The 20,575-nt window shown below is 45.6% G+C and overlaps 1 protein-coding gene and 1 pseudogene across 1 annotated transcript; both read right to left on the reverse strand.

The window, feature by feature from the left end:
• Positions 1-1,880: 1,880 nt before the first annotated feature.
• On the reverse strand, positions 1,881-2,897 carry LOC143018715 (uncharacterized). Its single transcript, XM_076174301.1, has one exon. It carries the CDS (start codon positions 2,895-2,897, stop codon positions 1,881-1,883), a length of 1,017 nt encoding a protein of 338 aa, XP_076030416.1.
• A 10,015-nt stretch (positions 2,898-12,912) lies between these two features.
• Positions 12,913-14,304, reverse strand: LOC143018716 (uncharacterized; annotated as a pseudogene).
• Between the last annotated feature and the right edge of the window lie 6,271 nt (positions 14,305-20,575).

Raw genomic sequence — 20,575 nt, forward strand, 5'->3', positions numbered from 1 at the left:
TTCCACGATTCCCATTATGTCCGGTTCTTTTTCCTTCAGATAATCATTCAGCTCATTCAATCCTGTTATTAATCCATCTATATTTGTGTAAGACACTCTTAGTTTTCTGTCACTTCCACTTTCTGTTTCATTCCTACTTGTTGCCCTTTTCCCTCTTGTGTTGTCCCCAGTGTTCCTCGTCATATGGGTTTCTTTCTTCCTCAATTTCAATAGGTATCTGTTCCACGGCCTCCCTCTGATTACATAGAAGTTTCCCTGGTCCTTCTCTTCTGATTTTTTCTTTTCTGCTTCCTCCCTAAGGTCCTTATCTCTTTTCCTCTCTTCCTTAGTCATATCATGGGTTACCCCTACTTTCTTAAATATGTCTGCGTAACTTGATTTAGAATCTTTTAGCCTATACAGATTCCTCATAATTCTTTCCTTAATATTTCCTTTCAGAGTCACCAAGATAGGTCTCGCTCTGCCTTCATCTAATCCTTCATACTTTCCCAATCTCCTTATTTCTTCTATCTCACTTTCATAACAGGTGATTCCCATTTCCTTACAAAGTTCGATAAATACCAACTTGTCATGCAATACCTTCTGCTCTCTTATATCTAAATTCATCCCAGGAATCACTTCTTCAGGCATTCTATGAAGTACAATGTTATTGACTCTATCCATTCTACTTTGCACGCATTACCAACGATTACGAGTAGTTATGACTACCCACTAGATCAGAACGGTACTGAAAACTTCTTCGCGTTCTTCACTGCATATTTACATATAGAAGTATATCTTATAAACTAGAACATAAGAAACTTTAGAGTTTCACATATATATATATGTACAAGAAGGAACATGAGAAACTTTTACTGTTTCTTAGTGCGAATGGCCAAGTTATTTACTGCTTCTTTGCCATCGATAGTTGATAACGTGAAGTTATCTATGTTCCATTTAGTTGGATTGTTCCATATTCCATTAGCATTATCTCTCCATGCTTGTGGTATGTGGAATGCTTCATCTGTTCTCCAACTAAAACAAAAACCATCTGTTTGATTATCAGTGACTCTTCTCTTCAATCTAAATCTATAGAATGCTGAGCCTGATGCTACATGTGTTGTTTGTCGATATGTTCTGATGTTAGATACTTTCTGAGATTCGAAGTGATTCATTAAACACTGTTGCAACTCTTTGTGCAAAGGGGATCTGAGCTAATGATCCACGAAGAGAATCACTGGTTAGGGTTGGCATTGGACATTTTGATTCTTTAAGAAGTCCAGCTATGAAAAAGATGAGGTCTTGAATTATTGGTAGATTGGCGATGGTTCTTTGACGTATAGTTGTTTGATTCCATCTCCTGTTACATCTACTCCGTTATCCATGAGAGTTGTGACTTGATCATCTGATAGTTTCTTAGCGAAACCATATCCACCTAAATCTAAAGTGGGGTTTCCTGGTTGAAAACCATCGACTGCATCCGGCGTCAAAGTATTTGGTAACGCCCAAATAGCAGGACCATTGTGTGTGTGTGTGTATACACCTGAACGGACCAAAGGTCCCCGGACAAAATATCCTGAAATCTGCACCCCCGGGACAAAATGTCCCCAATATTTAGGACAAAAGGTCCCCAATTTTTTCAACATATTGATTTTTATCAACTGTTTATACATTTTGGGTCATAGTTAATTGTGGTTTTATAACGACCCTTAAATTCTGGAGAATCTCTATATATAAACACAAAGTATAATAATATTGGATATTTGATATTTTATTAAATATCACAATGATGAATCACTACATCTCACAAATCATATAAGATGATAAATCACAGTACATATCACATATAATATATAATACATATCACATATAATACAGGACATATATATAATATAGATGGCCTAGACGTTGGGCTGGCCACCACGCAGGTTGTGACCGCCACGCAGGAACTCTGGGATGGTCTTCCTGCCCTCCTTGTAGTCGGTCACCAGGTTATAGAGGCGAACCTGGAGCTCGACGTAGCACCGCTTCGACCGATTGCTCTGACGGACACCACGGTCATCCTGGAGGACTGCATCAACGGCGGCTGCCTCCGCCTGGAGGCACTCGATGAGCTTCCAGACGGTTGGATTCGCGTGACCAACTAGGCTGGAGAACTTGTTATTCCAGCCCTCGCAGATGCTGTTGGTGCGTGGCTCGTTGGCTAGCGTAGCGTGGTGCTGGTTCCACCGGTCAGCAGGGAACATGGGTGGACTGCGGCGAAGGCGGATAGGCTTGACTCCAGGGGTGGTGGTGTCTCTGCGCTGGTGACGGAGCTGCCCGGAGACGTAAGTGGCGTCAAGGTACTCCACTAAGTCAGCAGCATCGTCGGGCATGGTGGACCGGAGAAGAGCCATGCCAGCCTTGACGTCCTCGCGGGGTAGGAACGCCAGGGCATCCAGCTGGCCACAGAAGAGGCGGAACTCGGGGTCCTCTTCATACAGGTTCTTGAGGCCCAGGCCCTGGATCTGCCTCCAGATGGACTGGGTCAGGTGGTAAAAGCAGAACCGGACCTGGATCTGCTCTCCGAACACCACCCGAAGGGACAGCTCCACAGGCCTCTCGAAGTCCACCACGACGCTGGCGGGGTCGCAGCCGTGCTCCTCCAAGACACGAAAGACCTGCTCGTAGCTGGTCTGTGTCTTGCGCTGGAGCGAGACAAAGGCCAGTGGAAGGTAGCCCTCACCGACGCGACCCTGGATGACGTAGAGCTGGGTGAAGAGTCTAGGAGCGACGGAGAAGGTGCCATCCATGCACCACTCATCAGAGGCGATGAGCTTCTCCAGATGAGCAGGGGAGGCGAAGATGATGACACGCTCATCAGCCTCAGGACCGTTGTCAAAGAGGAGGTTGGGGGCCCAGGTACCTGAGATATACATTCAGTATATACAGTGCTCGACAAGGATGTAGGAACGGTTAGCAAGAATGAGTGATGAGTGGTGTTGAGGACTGTTTTTGCTGAAATGCACAATTTTATGTAAACAATTAGCATATGGTTTCATTATTTGACCTATTTTCTTTAAAATGTGCGATTTCCATGTAATTTGATCAAAGAAGTTGTGTTTTTATCTTGTACAAAATTACCAACCACATACCGTCCGACTCGCTAATTGCCGACCTCAACCAAACAATGACGGTTTTTGCTCAAATGCACAATTTTATATAAAAAATTAGCATATGGTTGCATTATTTGACCTATTTTCTTTAAAATGTGTGGTTTCCATGTAATTTGATCAAAGAAGTTACGTTTTTATCCTCTGCAAAATTACCGACAACAGCTATGAATACCGTCCGGTTTTTGCTGAAATGCACAATTTTATATAAAAAATTAGCATATGGTTCTATTATTTGACCTATTTTCTTTAAAATGTGTGATTTTCATGCAATTTGATCAAAGAAGTTACGCTTCTATCCTCTGCAAAATTGCCGACCGACTCGATCGTAGTCCGGTTTTTGATGAAATGCACGATTTTATATAAATTAGCATATTGTTGCATTATTTGACCTGTTTTCTTTAAAATGTGTGATTTTCATGCAATTTGATCAAAGAAAAGTTACGTTTTTATCCTCTGCAAAATTACCGACAACAGCTATGAATACCGTCAGACTCGCTCTTAGCCGACCAAACTCGAACAAGGACGGTTTTTGCCGAAATGCACGATTGGTCAAATTACATGAAAATCACACATTTTAAAGAAAATAGTCGAAATAGTTTAACTATATGCAATCTATTACACTAATAACACAATAGTAAGAAACTTAACAGTGTAGTTTGATGCATACCACCTGTGATCATAGATGGCGGGCTGGACGAATCGTAGCTGTGGTCGGTAATTTTGCAGAGGATAAAAGCGTAACTTCTTTGTTCAAGTTACATGGAAATCGCTCATTTTAAAGAAAATAGGTCAAATAATGCAACCATATGCTAATTTTTTTTTTTATATAAAATTGTGCATTTGAGCAAAAACCGTCAGTTTGGTTGAGGTCGGCAACTAGTGAGTCGGACGGTATGTGGTTGGTAATTTTGTAGAAGATAAAAACGTAACTTCTTTGATCAAATTACATGGAAATCACACATTTTACAGAAAATAGGTTAAATAATACAACCATATGCTAATTGTTTATATAAAATTTTATATTTCAGCAAAAAGTCCTCAACACTCATTCTTGCTAACCATTCGTACATCCTTGTCGAGCACTGTATATATGTGTATATATATATGTTTGTACGTATGTGTGTGTGTATGTGTATATATATATATCTATCTACATATATATATATACTGTATATATATAATATATATATATATATATATATAATATGCGGAAAACCACCAAGGAAAAAGAAACTGATGACCAAGCGTTTTCGTCTATTCAGACATCCTCAGGGTACATAGAAATGATTTTCATTTTTACATTTATTGATTACAAGAAATACATCTTGCCTGGGTCTCTACCCACTACTCCTAGAAGGCATACTAGTATGCCTTTTACAATTAAGGTTGTGTACATGTATTTAATAAGTTAGTTATGTCGATTGTTGAAGTGCTGCACGGTCCTGGTCGGTCCCCACGGTCCAGCCGACGTGGTTAGTGTCCTCTGTGTCCGTCGCGTCCCATCCGGTTCAGCCGACGTGGTTAGTTTCCTGCACCCGTCGCGTCCCATCCGGTCGGGCCAAGGCATCATGCGCAGTTACCTAGGTGAAAAAGGAGAAGGTATTAGTCCTTTGGCTTAAATTGTGGTGGTGTGTCATAACTCAATATCACAAATGAGTACAGTTAAGAAACCATCCGTATCCTCTGGGGGCTGGCACTTGAAGGAGGCGTCCCAGCCGACGTGGTTGGTATCCTTTGCACCCGTCGCGTCTCATCAGGTCGGTTCGAGGCATCCTGCGCAGTTACCTAGGTGAAAAAGAGAAGTCATTATTCCTTGGCTTAAGTTGATGTGCCATAAGTAAAAAATCAGCAAGTGAGTACAGGCAAACCCATCCGTATCATGTGGGGGGCGGCACTTGAAGGAGGCGTCCCAGCTGATACGAGGCAAGTGTCCTTGACAGTCGACGAATGAGTCCCCCGGCCGAGGTCCTGGGGCCCGCACGCAGAAAACTGGTCGCGTGGCAAAGGGCCACATAATGATTTAGCCCGTTTGCCCCCTCCTCTCCACAGTGGATGCAGGCCCTCGCTGAACTCCTGGGTGCTACAGTCCACCACACTACTTCCTACAACCCCCCAGCCAACGGCATGGTCGAGCGAACCCACCGCTCACTCAAAGAATCTCTTATGGCACGCTGCAACAATGGTTCCTGGCTACCCCAACTACCATGGATACTCCTTGGTCTTCGGACAATCATCAAGGACGACCTCAACGTGTCTCCAACAGAGATGGTCCTCGGCCAAACCCTCGTCGTGCTCACAGAATTCTTCCCTCCACAGGATTCTCCCGAGAGCCTGCAGCAGCTGCGACGCACTGTCGGCAAATTCGCCCCATGCGTGCCGACACATCACCGGGAGGTGAAGGAATACCTCCCAAAACACCACCACACATCGACGCACGTTTTCCTGAGGACGGACGCTCACACCCCACCACTCACCCGTCCTTACACTGGCCCCCATCTTGTCATTGAACGTAAGGACAAGACCTTCCGCATCTCCATCTCCAGCAGGCCAGAATGGGTCTCCATCGACCGCCTAAAACCGACACTCCGCCCACCAAATTCTCACGTACAGGACGCCCTCTGATGCCAAGGCAATTTTTGAGAGGAGAATATTGTACACACCACGATCATCACGTGGCATGGAACGTGCATGATGTCGTCCACGACCAGACGCTTCTCTACCAATGCGACCCTGCTTGACCCGACCTAACCTAACCCAATGCAATTATGTAATTACGCACCACGGGTGATTACCCACGCGGTATATTTAGCGTATCCCGCTGCATGTAAAATCAGTTCACTCGTACCTTACAATAAAGGAAGACGAACTCACCAGAACCTCTTCTCTTCACCAACAGTAGCATCGCTGCATGATAGAAGAGGGTGCGAACGTATGGGGTAGGGACGAAAGTTGGGGGTGGAGGAAGAGGATGAGAGAAGGGAGACAAGATCTCTGGTAGGGTGAAGGTGGGGGAGGAGGAAGAGGATGGTGGCGTACAAGATTTTCCAAAATTAATGCGTGAAGTGATGGGTGAATGGTACGTTTGATACCATGTTAGATTGAATGTTAATGGACGGAACTGTGATATAAATTGCTTCAAGAAGTTGTAACTGTCTGGGGTCATTTTCCCACATGCAGGACACCTTCCCACATTTTACTAATTTCATAATTATTGTGTGACAAGGATATTGTTACAACTTTATAAGAGATAATGATGAGCAATACGAATGGCTACAATGTGACTTATGGATATCGCAATTCAAAATCGGAAATTAATGTATTAACAGAAAAATATAAATTAATGAAAAATAGAAATGTCCATTATTACTGAAATTCAAATATTTTTGAACTTGAAAATACATAGTAAGCCTATATCAATCTATGTATAAAAATTGTATAAATATTTCATTGATTTACGATTTGTATACATTAAATGTCCATGTGGGAAACTGTCCGTATACCGTACATCACAACTACTTCAGTTCACATGTATTATTTCATGAAGCCGCAATGAGTTGAGTTATTTTAAGAAATTCACACCTCATTAAAGTGTCACTATGGTGGGTGTGAATTCACCCCAAACAAAAAAAAAAAGACACTTCTCAGTTACTTTTTACTGATATTAAACTCGGTTGAAAAATGCCATATTTTCCATATAGTACCAAAGTTGTGTCAATCTAAATCTACTGGGATTTTATAATGCTGGGGTTTTGTCCTATCTCTGATGGGGTTTAGTCCGTTTTGAGCACTGGGGTTTTGTCCGTGCAGCAGAATGGCGTCCTTGTCTCCGAGAGAGTAAAGGACAATCCTGCCTACAGACAGGGACGTGAGTGGGAATGACCCTGCGAGGAGGGAATCCCAGCTTCTCCAGTTTTCCAACAGTCCTCAAAGTAAGTGTCGAGATTCTCCTGATCCATCAGATGGAAAAGGATGTTAGTCTGATCCGTCTGGGCGAAGCGCACAGGAGCAGTGCCTATCGCATCGCGTAAATGTTTGGCATCATCAATAAGCGAGACGCCATACGGACGCAAGTTGCCTCTCACAAGTATGAGGGTCAACTCAAAATATCAACCCTTTAATAGGTAAAGGGGACAGGGGTGATGAGTACTCAGCGCAATTAATTATTTCAGCAAATGGGAAGTGAAAATTTGTATTCAGTAATTATATAGTAATTAATTTAGCCAATGGATTGTCTTTCCACTTGCTACTTAATCAGTAGTAATCAGAATAAACTAATTCAGTGATAACAGTTTACGTCACATGTAAAAATGTCTGTGGGAAAATGTCCCAGATTCGGTGAAAATAATGTCTGACGCTTTGAAAATATTTAGTATTTAATATGAAAATACTAATTTCTTTTATCCATGCTATCTGATCAAAGGTGTTTATTGCTTGTGATCTACCATTAATTAATTATTATGAATTTGGCAGGCTTGATTTCAGTTCACATGTTGTAAGCTAATTATTTAGTTTTCTTTGGTCTTTTGAACACAATTACATGTTCAATCAACAGTTACAGAATGAGACAAAACACACTATATGAATTCAACTCAATTATGCACAAGTTCTTTGATATAGAAAATTATGTATATAAATGATCAAATCACTGAATGTTTATATAATTTTGTATACATAGATTGATATATGCCTATGTATTTTTACTATGTATTTTCAAGTTCAGATATCTTAGAATTCCAATAATACTAGGCTTTTCTATTTTTCATAAGTCACACAAGCCTAAAGTCACATAAGCCTAATATAAAGTTATAGCATTATCCTTATCCCACATTGATAATTATGAAATTAATCAAATGTGGAAATGTGTCCTACATGTTGGAAAATGGATATGTGAAAATGTGATGTGGGAAAATGTCCATGTGGGCAAGACAGAGGAACATAAAATGCAGGAACGCGACTAGTTTCTTCCCACAGACAGACGGTAGACAGAAATATAATATACCAGTGATTTACGTGTAGGAGCGCCAGGGCATCCAGCTGCCCACAGAAGAGGCGGAACTCGGGGTCCTCTTCATGCAGGTTCTTGAGGCCCAGGCCCTGGATCTGCCTCCAGATGGACTGGCTCAGGTGGTAAAAGCACCTTTTGTCCTACATTCGGTTACATACGCGCTTTGTCTTATAGGCGAACCACATGGAAACTGAAATTGTTCTGTAAGCCAGGAGATTTTATACAAGAGAGACGATCCACAGCCTGAACATGATTTCGTTAGATCGAGACCCATTTCCTGTCAAGGGTCACCAACACTGTTCAAGGTGGGAACCGTTCAGGCAGATGCCCAGGGATGGGCAACTATTTTAAGTATGGATGGTAAAATTACACATTTTTAATAATTTTCTCGCGTGAAAACGAAGTAAAATTTCAGGCCTACATACGAGTATGAGTGTGTGTGTGCGCGCGCGCGCACGCATGTATGTGTGTATATATTGTGAACGGTCAACAGGCCCCCGTTCAACTGGTCCCCAAATTTGCACCCCTAGGACAACTGGTCTCCCAAAAATAGGACATCTCGTCCCCATTTTTTTCTTCAAGTTTTTTTTATTTAAAACTATATTTTTGAGATCTAGCAAGAATCAATATTATATATCATGTACAACACTTTATTAGATAATACACAGGTATTATATATTCAAAATAGCAAGAATCAAAATACCATATTATGTATAACACTTTATTAAGTAATACACAGGTAATACACAGGTACTATATATTACTCAAAATAGCAAGAATCAAAATACCATTATATTATGTACATTTTTTTTTAGATAATACACAGACGTTGGGTTGACCACCTCGCAGGTTTTGGCTGATGCCACTCAGTAGGTCTGGGATAGTTTTCCTGCCTTCCTTGTAGTCCGTTACCAGGTTGTACAGGCGAACCTGGAGCTCGATGTAACACTACTTCGACCGCTTGTGCTGATGGATTCCACGATCATCCTGGAGGAGGACTCCATCTACGGTGGCTGCCTCTGCCTGGAGACACTCGATGAGCTCCCATATGGTTGGATTCTGAATTCTGAATTCCTAGGAAAGACCACCCGCTTGCGCGGGATCGGTTTTTGTGGGAGGGGAAGAATGTCTGTAAGAAAATGAAAGGATAGTAGCGTATAAAAGAGGGCTATTGCCACCGGGCGAATTAGCGAGCGATTTGGGGCTGTTTGTGGTCGTGGCTCGGAAGAAATGGACGGGGACGCCGACGCCGGGAGTAGGATTAGGATCACCAACGAAAGTTTAGAAAATGGTAGGAGGCGTAGTAGTAGAGAAAGGTGGAAAACGGAAAAATCTTTAGTGGGAGGTAAACTGAAATGAGATGATGTAGTAGAAGAGAAAGTTAGAAAGGAAGCGAATTTTAGTCGAAGAAAAAGTAAGTGTAGATGTTTGTGCCTGGGTCATGGCTATGTTCGTGAGAGGTGTGTGTGTGTGTGTATCTTACGGGAAGTGAGTAGAGTTCATTTCCCGTGTGTAGTGCGCGTTCCTGATTAGCCCCAGGTAAGGCATGATCTCTTGTTTTCCCCCAGGTTGGGTTTGAGTTGTGTATGCATGCAGCCTGTCAATTATTGGGCTACATGCAATATTATTATTACTATTTTTATTTCATCATTATTGCTATCACCAGTCAAAGCTGGTGAAAGGGGTGTATTAATTATTATTAGGTACGGTTATACACGTTTTATCGTGTACGCCGCATGTGGGAGGGGCGCAGCTGACAGATAGTCTGTACGGTGTGGTCTAGGTGTAATGTGTTGTATCAGGCGTTTGTGTCTGTCGTGCAGTTTTTCTAGGTGTCTTGAGTGAAGTTTTTGTTTGTGTTGGTTGAGTGGACGGATGTTGGAAATTCCGTGTAGAGACTCAGTGGTTCTGAAGTCGCTCCATCGTGAACCCGTGATGAACTTGACAGCGGCATTCTGAACCTTCTGATGCTCGTAGTTATTAGTGGGACATGTCAGCTGGCTTGGTCCCGGGGACTAGCACAGAATCGGTCTGACAAGGGCTAGGTACAATCAACGTTTGGTGGTCAGTGTTGCAGTTTTGAAGCGTCTTAGCTTTCCCAGCACAGCCCTAGCCTCCGCTCCCTGTTTGCGGAAGTGTGGGGTCCAGGTAAGGCCACTATCCAGTGTGCTACCCAGCACACAGGCATGGTCTTTCACTGGGACGTTTGTGTTGTTTATTTTAAAAGGAGTGTTCGTAATTGTTCTGTTGGTTTGCTTGCACCAGAAGTATACAGCCTTGCATTTCGACGCACTGCTCTTAATGCGCCACTGTTGCTCCCACGCGTGTGCCCCGATAAGGATGTTTTGCATTACGTGTAACGCTCCCTGTAGCGTTTTGTGTCTGCTGATGTGATTAGTGTTGTCCGCATACGAAAGAGTAAGAGCTCGGTTGCGTGGATAAGCCGGCTCTGGTAGGTCATTCGTATATGAATTGTACAGAGTGGGGGCAAGGACTGACCCTTGCGGTACTCCACCCTTCGGCACAAAAGGCTGGGACGGACAGCCCCGCCACTTTATTCTTGTTGTCCTGTTGTCCAGGTAGTTGCAGAGCAACCTTGTGAACGGCAGGGCAAAGTCGAAACTGTGGTACAATTTGTACTTAAGGCCTTCATGCCAGACAGTATCGAATGCCTTCTCCACATCCTTACAAACCAAAATGGCCTTACCAGGGCGACCGTCTGGCGGTCTTTGAACCCATTGAGTGATCATGGATATTACGTCGTCTGCACCGCGCCCCGGCCGAAAACCAAATTGGCAATCCCTCAGCACATTCTCTGTCTCTAGGTACACGGTCAGGCGGAGGCATAGGACGTGCTCAAACACCTTACCAAAGAACTCCAGAAGGGAGATCGGCCGGTATGAAAGGGGGGTGGAGGCGGGTTTCTGGGGTTTAGGAATGAGGATGGTGTGGGAGGCCTTGAATAGTTGTGGGAAGTACCCAGAGGCTAGTGAGCTATTGCATAGTGTCGTCATGTGTGAGATTATGTTGTCTGGCATACGTTTGAGTATGTGTGCATCGATGCCTGAAGGGCCAGGGGATTTTAGTTTAGAGCCGAGATAACCCCCTTTACCTCCTCCAAAACGATGGGGCAGATAAGGGGATCATCTTCATCTGAGAGAGATCAACAGTCTCGTCGGGAATGAGGTCACAACATCTGTTCATGAAGGAGTTAACACTGTGCAAGGTGCTAAAGCAATGTGGTCCTTGCACAGGATGGGGTTTAAAGACCTCACTCCATGCTGACGCCAGAAGGTCAGCTTGGTGTTGGGGGGGAGTGTGCAGAGTGGTTAAGATGGTTGATGACCTTGGGTGGAGGCACAGAGCACTCCTCCAGCTGACGTTTGAGGGTACTCCAGAACTTGGAAGGGTCCGTCTCACAGGCGCCGGAGAGCGAGGCCATCAGTTGCTCCTCCTCTCGATGTGAATTGATGTAGAAGGACTTCCTCAGGCTACTCTGTAGCCAGTGCATGTCTCGTAGGATGGCGACACGGGCCTCTAGGGGTGCTTGTAATTGATCTGTAAATCTGTTCTGTAGTGCAATGCGTAGTCTGTTAGTGCGCATAGAAGCGGTGAACGTGGCAACCTTGCGGTGCTTTGTTCTAGGAATGTGCTTTTTTACCGCGTTTTTGACAAACTTTGTAAGTGAGCGCCATTCCTGCTCTATCGCCGCATGTGGAGCGTTGTTCATGTCTGTGTTGGTGTATGTCGTGTGTTTTTGAAGCCTCCCCAGTCGGCCTGACTGTAGCGTAACCGAGGCTCGCTGAGGATAAGGATGGGGGAGGTGGAGATGCAAAGGATTAAGGTTATGTGGTCGGAGAGGGTGTGGGCACCGGGTGAGATAGTTGAGTTGAGGAAGAAAGCTCGGCTGTTGGAGAACACCAGGTCGGGCTTACCCTGCAATCCATGACCTATGAATGTGGGAAAGTCCGGACCTAGGAACTTCAGCCGGTGAAGTATAGTAAGAGATTGTAGTTGCCGACTCACTGAGCTGCTGTTGTGCGTTCCAGGGCTCCAAGCACCATGCCTGCAGTTGAAGTCGCCAATGAAGAAGGTTGGGACTTTGTATGACATCACCTTGGCAATGTCAACAAAGGGGAGGAAGGGGATACGGGGAGGGCGGTAGAGGGTACAGAGGAGGATGGGACCGCGAATGGTGCTTAACTTGATCGCGAGCATCTGCTCATAATGAAATTGATCAAGTATAGTTGGCTGAAGGGACTTTCTGGCTAAAATACAGACGCCCGAGTGCAAAGCAAGACCCCGACTCCAAGTGTTGAAGCCTTGAATCTTGGGAAGAGAGTCGGGGGCTGGATCACCCATCGAATTCAAACAAATGACATCAGGACCGTGTCTGGCAATCTCTAACAAGGTGCTGGTCCTTTGCGTGGACGGACAACTCGTCCACAAAACTGCAAAGTAGGACAACTCGTCCACAGGAATATGGACATCTCGTCCAATGACTTTTTTTTTTAAGAATAATAAACATAATTTGCAGAACAATAAAACTTTATTTACATATTTATATATACAGAATACAGGTGTGTAATACAGAATAAATATACAAGTGTAAGGTCTAGATGTTGGGCTTGCCACCACGGAGGTTGTAGCTGACACCACGCAGGAACTCGAAGTGTTTTCTTGCCAGCCTTCAGGTCGCCCACCAAGTTGCACAGACGTGTCTGCAGCTCAGCGTAGCACTTCTTCCTTCGCTTCACAGGGCGGATGCCACGCTCATCCTGGAGGAGAACAGAGTCGACGTTGGATGCTTCTGCTTGAAGGCACTCGATAAGTTTCCAGATGGTGGGGTTGGAATGGCCCACCAAACTGGAGAACTTATTGTTCCACCCCTCACATATGTTGTTTGTGCGTGGCTCATTGTTGAGGGTGGCGTGATGTTGGTTCCACCGCTCAGGTAGGAACATCGGTGGAGTGCGCCGAAGCCGAACTGGTTGGATGACTCTGCCTGGGGTGGGGGTGACTCGGCGCTGGTGGAGGAGCCTCGGCGCTGGTGGCGGAGCTGGCCGGAGACGTAAGTGGAGTCGAAATACTCCACTAAGGTTGCTGCTTCGTTGGGCATGGTGGACCGCAGATGTTTCATGCCTTCATGAACGTCCTCAATAGGAAGAAAGGCCAGGGCATCCAGCTGGCCGCAGAAGAGCCGGAACTCGTCGTCTGACTCGTACAGGTTCTTGAGACCCAGGCCCTGGATCTGCCTCCAAATAGACTGGCTGAGGTGGTAGAAACAGAACCGGACCTGGATCTCCTCTCCAAACACTGCACGAAGGCCCAGCTCCACTGGCCTCTCGAAGTCCACGATGACGGTGCTGGGGTCGCAGCCATGCTGTTCGAGAACACGGAAGAGCTCCTCATAGGTGGTCTGCGTCTTGCGCTGGAGCAAGGCAAAGGCCAGAGGAAAGTAGCCTTCACCGATGCGACCTTGGACGACGTATAGTTGGGTGAACAGTCTGGGAGCGACTGAGAACGTGCCGTCCATACACCAGTCGTCACAGGCTGCGAGCTGCTCTAGATGACCAGGGGAGGCGAAGACGATGATGCGCTCATCAGCTGCTGGACCGTTGTCGTAGAGGAGGTTGGAAGCCCAGGGGCCTGTGATGTCCAACTCTTGAAGGGACTGCGGATCCTTTGGACGGTGAGCAGCACGGACACGCCGAAGGACACGCTTGCTGGTGTCCGGCCTCCTTGGCATGCGTGCCTTGACCCGATCATCAAGCTCTCTTACGGTGAAGCTGAGGATGTTGTTGGGGCGGTCGTTGGTGGTAGCAGCCTTCCTCTTCATATATTGGCGAGCTTGCTCCACATCACATCTCACACGGTCTGCAATGTGGCTGTGCTCACCAACAAGCCTATGGTCACTAAGGCTCTTGGTGGTCTTCAAGCGGGCACTGCATTTGACATCACGTTGGATACAGCGCCAGACAACTTCATCAGCTGACTTGGAAACATGTTTCTTAGTGTACATGAATCCATCCAGAAGAATCTTTTGAGCACCTCTCTGCGTTGTTACAACCTGAAGCTCAGCTGACATGATTGAGTAACTACTTGAGTAAAACTGACATGACATGACATGACAAGCTAGCTTTATATACAGAACTGAGGTGTGACTGAGCCAGTTGAGGTGTGATAGAGGTGTGACAAGCTCTTTTTGAGCATAGTTGGGGTAAATATTAGGTGTAAATATGATAGTTGTGATTATTTCTTTTTGATCATTGTTGGAGCTATTCTAGGGTGTTAAAATAAGCATGTCCATAACATTTATAAACACATCTATTACTTACCAAAATATACCATCTAAAGCAAATTTTAATGAAATAACATGAAATATCGTTAAAAAAAGGTAATAAAATAATTTTCTAAAAGTTTTTTTAAATCTTGTCCGTGGACGAGTTGACCACCCATGGTGTCTGTGGACAAGTTGTCCTACTTTGCAGTTTTGTGGACGAGTTGTCCATGGACGAGGTGAGTGAGTGCTGTTGACAGCATCTCCTGCACTTGCTCCTTGCTCTTAGACATAAGCATTGCCGAATAGACAACACTCAGAGCAAGCACGTGAGCTTCCCTCGCTTGGTTGCATCTTTCGTCTCCAGACGGGCACTGGAGATTACCAGCTGCTTCCCCTTCCAGGGTGGTGCTGATAATTGACGCGACCGTATTAGGGATTCCGGTACAGGAAGAGGGTCTACTCGCATCCTGTCGAGAACGCTTGGACTTCGTTCTCTGAGTCCGCTGCTCCTTGGGGGCGCAAGAAGGCTCCTGGTCTGGGGCTGCAGCAGGGGAGCTAGCCCTCCTCTTTACACCTGGGTGGGTTCTGGGTTTGGGGGTGGGGGTTGAGGGATTTTGCCTTGGGATGGGGAGGAGGGGGTGGAGGAGGTCTTTGTTTTGGTTCGAGGCAGAGGATTAGAAGGTTGCGCAGGCAGGGGGCGGGTGTTGGGAGCTGACCTAGCCACCGGTTGTGCGGGCTGCGTTGTGTCAGCTACCTTTCTCCTTTCCGGGCAGGAATTGGAGATGGCACTGTGGGCTCCACCACATAGGAGACACTCGAGTCTCGCAGCTTCGCATTCCCTATACCGATGTCCATCGGAAGCACACTTCGAGCACCTAGTGAGCTTGGGTTGGGGGCAGGAACGGGAATCATGTTTTAGGGAGTAACATATCAGGCATTGCCTGACCTTGAGGTTCTTAACCTCTCTGATTGATGAAGGGGGCAGATACATGAAACTAATCTAGAGTCCTACCTTAAGAATCTTCTCAAGGTCGGACCTAGATTTCATAGATATTCTGACGAAGTCAGAGGCCGGATGCCGGAAGACGTCGACAAAGACAACATCCTTATCTCCGAGCGAGTCGAGGACCATCCTACCCACGTACATGGACGCTCTAACATGAGCCTAAGTGGGTGTGACCCTGCGGGGAGAGAATCCCAGCTTCTCCAGCCTAATGACAGTCCTCTTCTCGAAGCAGGCGTCGAGGCTTTCCTGATCCATCAAGTGGAAGAGGACATTTGCCCCTTCCGTCTGGGCGAAGCGCACAGGAGCACTGCCTATCACACCGCTCAATCGGTTGGCATCGTCGACAAGTGAGATGCCATCCGGGCGTGAGTTGCCTCTCACGAAAACCACTTGGAAATTAGTTCTCATGATGAGGGCGCTTGACGGTAACCCGTATACGAGAATCGGACACGTCAGAGAAGAAAAAAGAGAGAGCAGAAGCACCTTTGGAGCAGACGGTCTAGTCACGAATTTTCGTTAGGCGCTAAGAGAAGAGGATACAGAAGGCGGGCAGTGTAGCTGTGTATTGACTTAATCAAGTCGGAAGCTTGTTGCTAGTGTCTTTTGTGTTAACTGTGACCTAGATGCAGACACAGCTAGACGTTTTGTGTTTTCTCTTTTCTACGAAAGCACGACTCTGAAAACAGAGCGATTACGTGATTTCGGAAGTGTTTGTATAAGTAAAGTACACCACTGAGTATCAATGGATATTAAGCACTTTTGTGTCTGTGTTTACCCTGAGAGATTTCTTTACTTACGGAGAATAGGCGTTGCTATTGAGTAAGTTGGTCGGGTTAAGCGCGAGCAAGAGCGTGGTGATCCAAGGGGCGATGCTAGGGGCAATTGGCGGTGAGCTGGAGCGGAGACGTCCGACTTCTGCGAGCGCTGTTGGATTGGCGTGGCCCACTAGACTGGAGAATTTATTGTTCCAGCCCTCACACATGTTGGTGCGTGGCTCGTTAGCTAACGTGGCATGGTGCTGGTTCCACCTGTCAGGAGCGAACATTCGTGGACTGCGGCGAAGTCGAAGAGGCTTGATGACTTAAGGGATGGTGGTGACTCGGTGCTGGTGACAGAGCGGCCCAGAGAAGTAAGTTGAGTTGAAGTACTCGACTAGCGCCTCAGCTTCGTCGGGCATGGTGGATATGGGATGAGCCATGCCTGCCTTGACCTCCTCAGGGGGTAGGAACGCCTGGGCATCCAACTGGCCGCAGAAGAGACGAAACTCTGCATCCCCTTCTTACAGGTTCTTGAGACCCAGGCCATGTCTCCAGGTTTATATACTGACCTTGCCTAGGTGTTGAGCAGATTCTGTGGTGTGAAAGAGATGACCCAAGCAGTGGGGGTGTGAAAGAGGTGTGATAAGCACTTTTTGAGCAGACAGAGCACATCTGAGGTGTGGCCAGAGCAATGGGGTGTGAAAGAGGTGTGATTAGCACTTTTTGAGCAAATAGAGCGCATTGCATTACTAGCGAAGCACAAATGTATTTAGTAACAAAAAAAAGTTAAACCACGAAAACATTAGGAAAAAAAAAAAACATACGAACAATAGAGAACACATTTGGACAGTTTTTAGAAAAATTATTTTGAGGACGAGTTGACCACCGAGCTTGTCATTGGGGGACCAGTTGTCCTAGGGGAGCAGTTTTGGGGAGCAGTTGACCGGGGACCAATTGTCCTACAATCGTACATGTGTATATAATATATATATATATAATATTGTTACGTAGCCCTTCCTGTATACAAGGATACTGTAACATTTTATCTATCTCATGTGAAGTCAATTGGGGTATTTAGCAAACACTACAAGTACAAGTATCTATATTTTAACTTGAATGATATGATACAACATGAATATTATGATACAACATGAATAATATGATACAACATGAATAATATGATACAACATGAATAATATGATACAACATGAATAATATGATACAACATGAATAATATGATACAACATGAATAATATGATACAACATGAATAATATGATACAACATGAATAATATGATACAACATGAACAATATGATACAACCTGAACAATATGATACAATCTAGTATACTTCCTACAATGTCGCACCAGTAACCTCTGAGGCTCCATCCTATCCCTAAGTATACACAGTTCTTACCATTACCCATCTAGGTAACAAGAGCTAGCCAGGAGCAACTGTCTGGTATGGTGACAAGAATAGTAAGACGGGAAGGAGGTACCACGCAAGCCTACCGTACTTCCACTAGCTCCCAGTTGTCAGACGTCACCATTTGGCGACCACTCATTCCAACCAACCTGCGCATGTGCACACGTATGACGGGAAAGTGCCCGGCCACGGACGGGCCCGCAACAACATATATATATATAATATATATATATATATATATATATATATATATATATATATATATATGTGTGTGTGTGTGTGTCATTTATTTATAATAATATAATAGTGACCCACTTTCGGAGAAGAATAGGCGAAAGTAAAGAGATCCGTACATTTCGATCACTATCAGTTATCCTCTTCCACAAATGCGATTTGCTAGGTAAGACCAACCGCTTGCGCGGGATCGGTTTTTGTGGGAGGGGAAGGAGGTCTGTAAGAAAATGAAAAGATCATAGTGTATAAAAGAGGGCTTTTGCCACTGGGTGATTGGAGATATTTATTTCGCGGCGTCGTGGCTTTTGAGGCATGGGCAGGAGACTTTGGGTTGGAGACTGCGATTGATGTGTAACCGTGAGATTACATGGAATATCTGTTCTTCTTATCCGCATCAACAAAGTTAGAAAATGAGTAGGAGGCTTAGTCTTAGGAAAAGATAGAGAAATTGGAAATAATGTTAGTGGTAGGTAAACTGAAATGAGAAGATGTAGTAGGAGAGAAAGTTGGAAATGAAAATAATTTCAGTAGAAGAGAGTTTATGTAGTTGTTTGTGCATGTAGTTGTTAGTTTTGTTTGCGGTATGGAAGTGTGTGTATTCTACACAGAGGGTTGATGCCTCCAACGTGTATGCTTATAGCCTGTCAATTAATGGGCTACATGCATTATTATTGTTTATCATTGTTTATTATTATTACAATTTTTTTCACCAGTCAAAGCTGATGAAGGGGTGCATCATTGATAAGTACGGTTATACACGTCTTATCGTGTACACCGCACGTGGGAGGGGCGCAGCTGACAGATAGTCTGTACTGTGGGGTCTAGGTATAATGTGTTGAATCAGGTGTTTGTCGTGCAGTTTTTCTAGGTGTCTTGTGTGAAGTTTGTGTTTGTGTTGGTTGAGTGGACGGATGTTGGAAATTCGGTGTAGAGACTCGGCGGTTCTGAAGTCGCTCCATCGCGAACCCGTGATGAACTTGACAGCGGCATTCTGAACCTTCTGATGGTCGTAGTTGTTAGTGGGACATGTCAGCTGGCTTAGTCCCGGGGATTAGCACAGAATCGGTCTGACAAGGGCTAGGTACAATCGACGTTTGGTGGTCAATGTTGAAGTTTTGAAGCGTCTTAGCCTTCCCAGCACAGCCCTAGCCTTCGCTCCCTGTTTGCAGAAGTGTGGGGTCCAGGTAAGGCCACTATCCAATGTGCTACCTAGCACACAGGTATGGCCTTTCACTGGGACGTTTGTGTTGTTTATTTTAAGAGGAGTGTTTGTGATTGTTCTGTTGGTTCGCTTGCAGCAGAAGTAAACATCTTTGCATTTCGACGCGTTGGTCTTAATGCGCCACTGTTACTCCCACGCGTGTGCCCCGTCTAGGATGTTTTGCATTACGTGTAACGCTCCCTGCAGCGTTTTGTGTCTGCTAATGTGGTTCGTGTCGTCTGCATACGAAAGAGTTAGAGCTCGGTTGCGTGGATAAGCTGGCTCTGGCAGGTCATTCGTGTATAAATTGTAGAGAGTGGGGGCAAGAACTGACCCTTGCGGTACTCCAGCCTTCGGCACAAAAGGTTGGGACAGACAACCCCGCCACTTCATTCTTATTGTCCTGTCGTCCAGGTAGTTGCAGAACAACCTTGTGAACGGCAGGGCAAAGTCGAAATTGTGGTACAATTTGTACTTAAGGCCTTCATGTCTATACCGTCTTCTCCGAAGGTGGTGCTTCTTTCTTACTTTTTCCTCTTCTGACTGTGTCTGAATCTCGTCTACAGGTTTCCGTCAAGCGCCCTCATCATAACTAACTTTCAAGTGTGTGTGTGTGTGTGTGTGTGTGTGTGTGAGAGAGAGAGAGAGAGAGAGAGAGATGGCGTATCGCTCATTGACGATGCCAACCATTTGAGCGGTGTGATATGTAGTGCTCCTGTGCGCTTCGCCCAGACGGAAGGGACTAATATCCTTTTCCATTTGATGGATCAGGAAAGTCGCGACGCCTGCTTCGAGAAAAAGGCTGTCGGAAGACTGGAGAAGCTGGGATTCTCTTCCCGAAGGGTCACTCCCACTTATGCTCATGTTAGAGCGTCCATGTACGTGGGCAGGATGGTCCTTGACTCGCTCGGAGATAAGGACGCCATTCTGCGTGACTTGAAGGAGAAGAATACGGATGTTGACTTTGGACGCCTTCCGGCCTCCGGCCTCTTGACATCGTCAGAATCTTTCTAAAATCTAAGTCCGACCTGGAGAAGGTTCTTAAGGCAGGACTCGAGATAAACTTCATGTTTCTGCCCCCATCATCAATCAGAGAGGTAAAGGACCTCAAGGTCAGCCAATGCCTGATATGCTACTCTGTAGCATATATCACGTTCCTGTCCCCAACCCAAGCTCACTAGGTGCTCGAAGTGTGCTTCCGATGGACATCGCTACAGGGAATGCGAAGCTGCGAGGCTCGAGTGTCTCCTATGTGGTGGAACCCACAGTGCCATCTCCAACTCCTGCCCGGAAAGGAGAAAGGCAGCTGACACTACACAGCCCGAACAACCGGTGGCGAGGTCAACTCCCAACACCCGCACCCTGCCTGCGCAACCCTCTAATCCTGTGCCTCAAGCCAAGACCTCCTCCCCCCCTCCTCCTCCACCCCTCCTCCACCCCTCCTCCACCCCCCCTCCTCCATCCCATCCTCCTCCCCCCTCCTCCACCCCATACTCCTCCATCCCATCCTCCTCCACCCCCTCCTCCTCC

The sequence above is a fragment of the Oratosquilla oratoria genome, chromosome 35 (assembly GCF_046742065.1).
Source record: "Oratosquilla oratoria isolate Oo_2021 chromosome 35, ASM4674206v1, whole genome shotgun sequence".
NCBI classification, from domain to species: Eukaryota; Metazoa; Arthropoda; class Malacostraca; order Stomatopoda; family Squillidae; genus Oratosquilla; species Oratosquilla oratoria.

Coding starts and splice junctions, on each gene's coding strand:
- LOC143018715 (XM_076174301.1), bottom strand. CDS start 2,897: ATGTATATCTCAGGTACCTGGGCCCCCAACCTCCTCTTTGACAACGGT.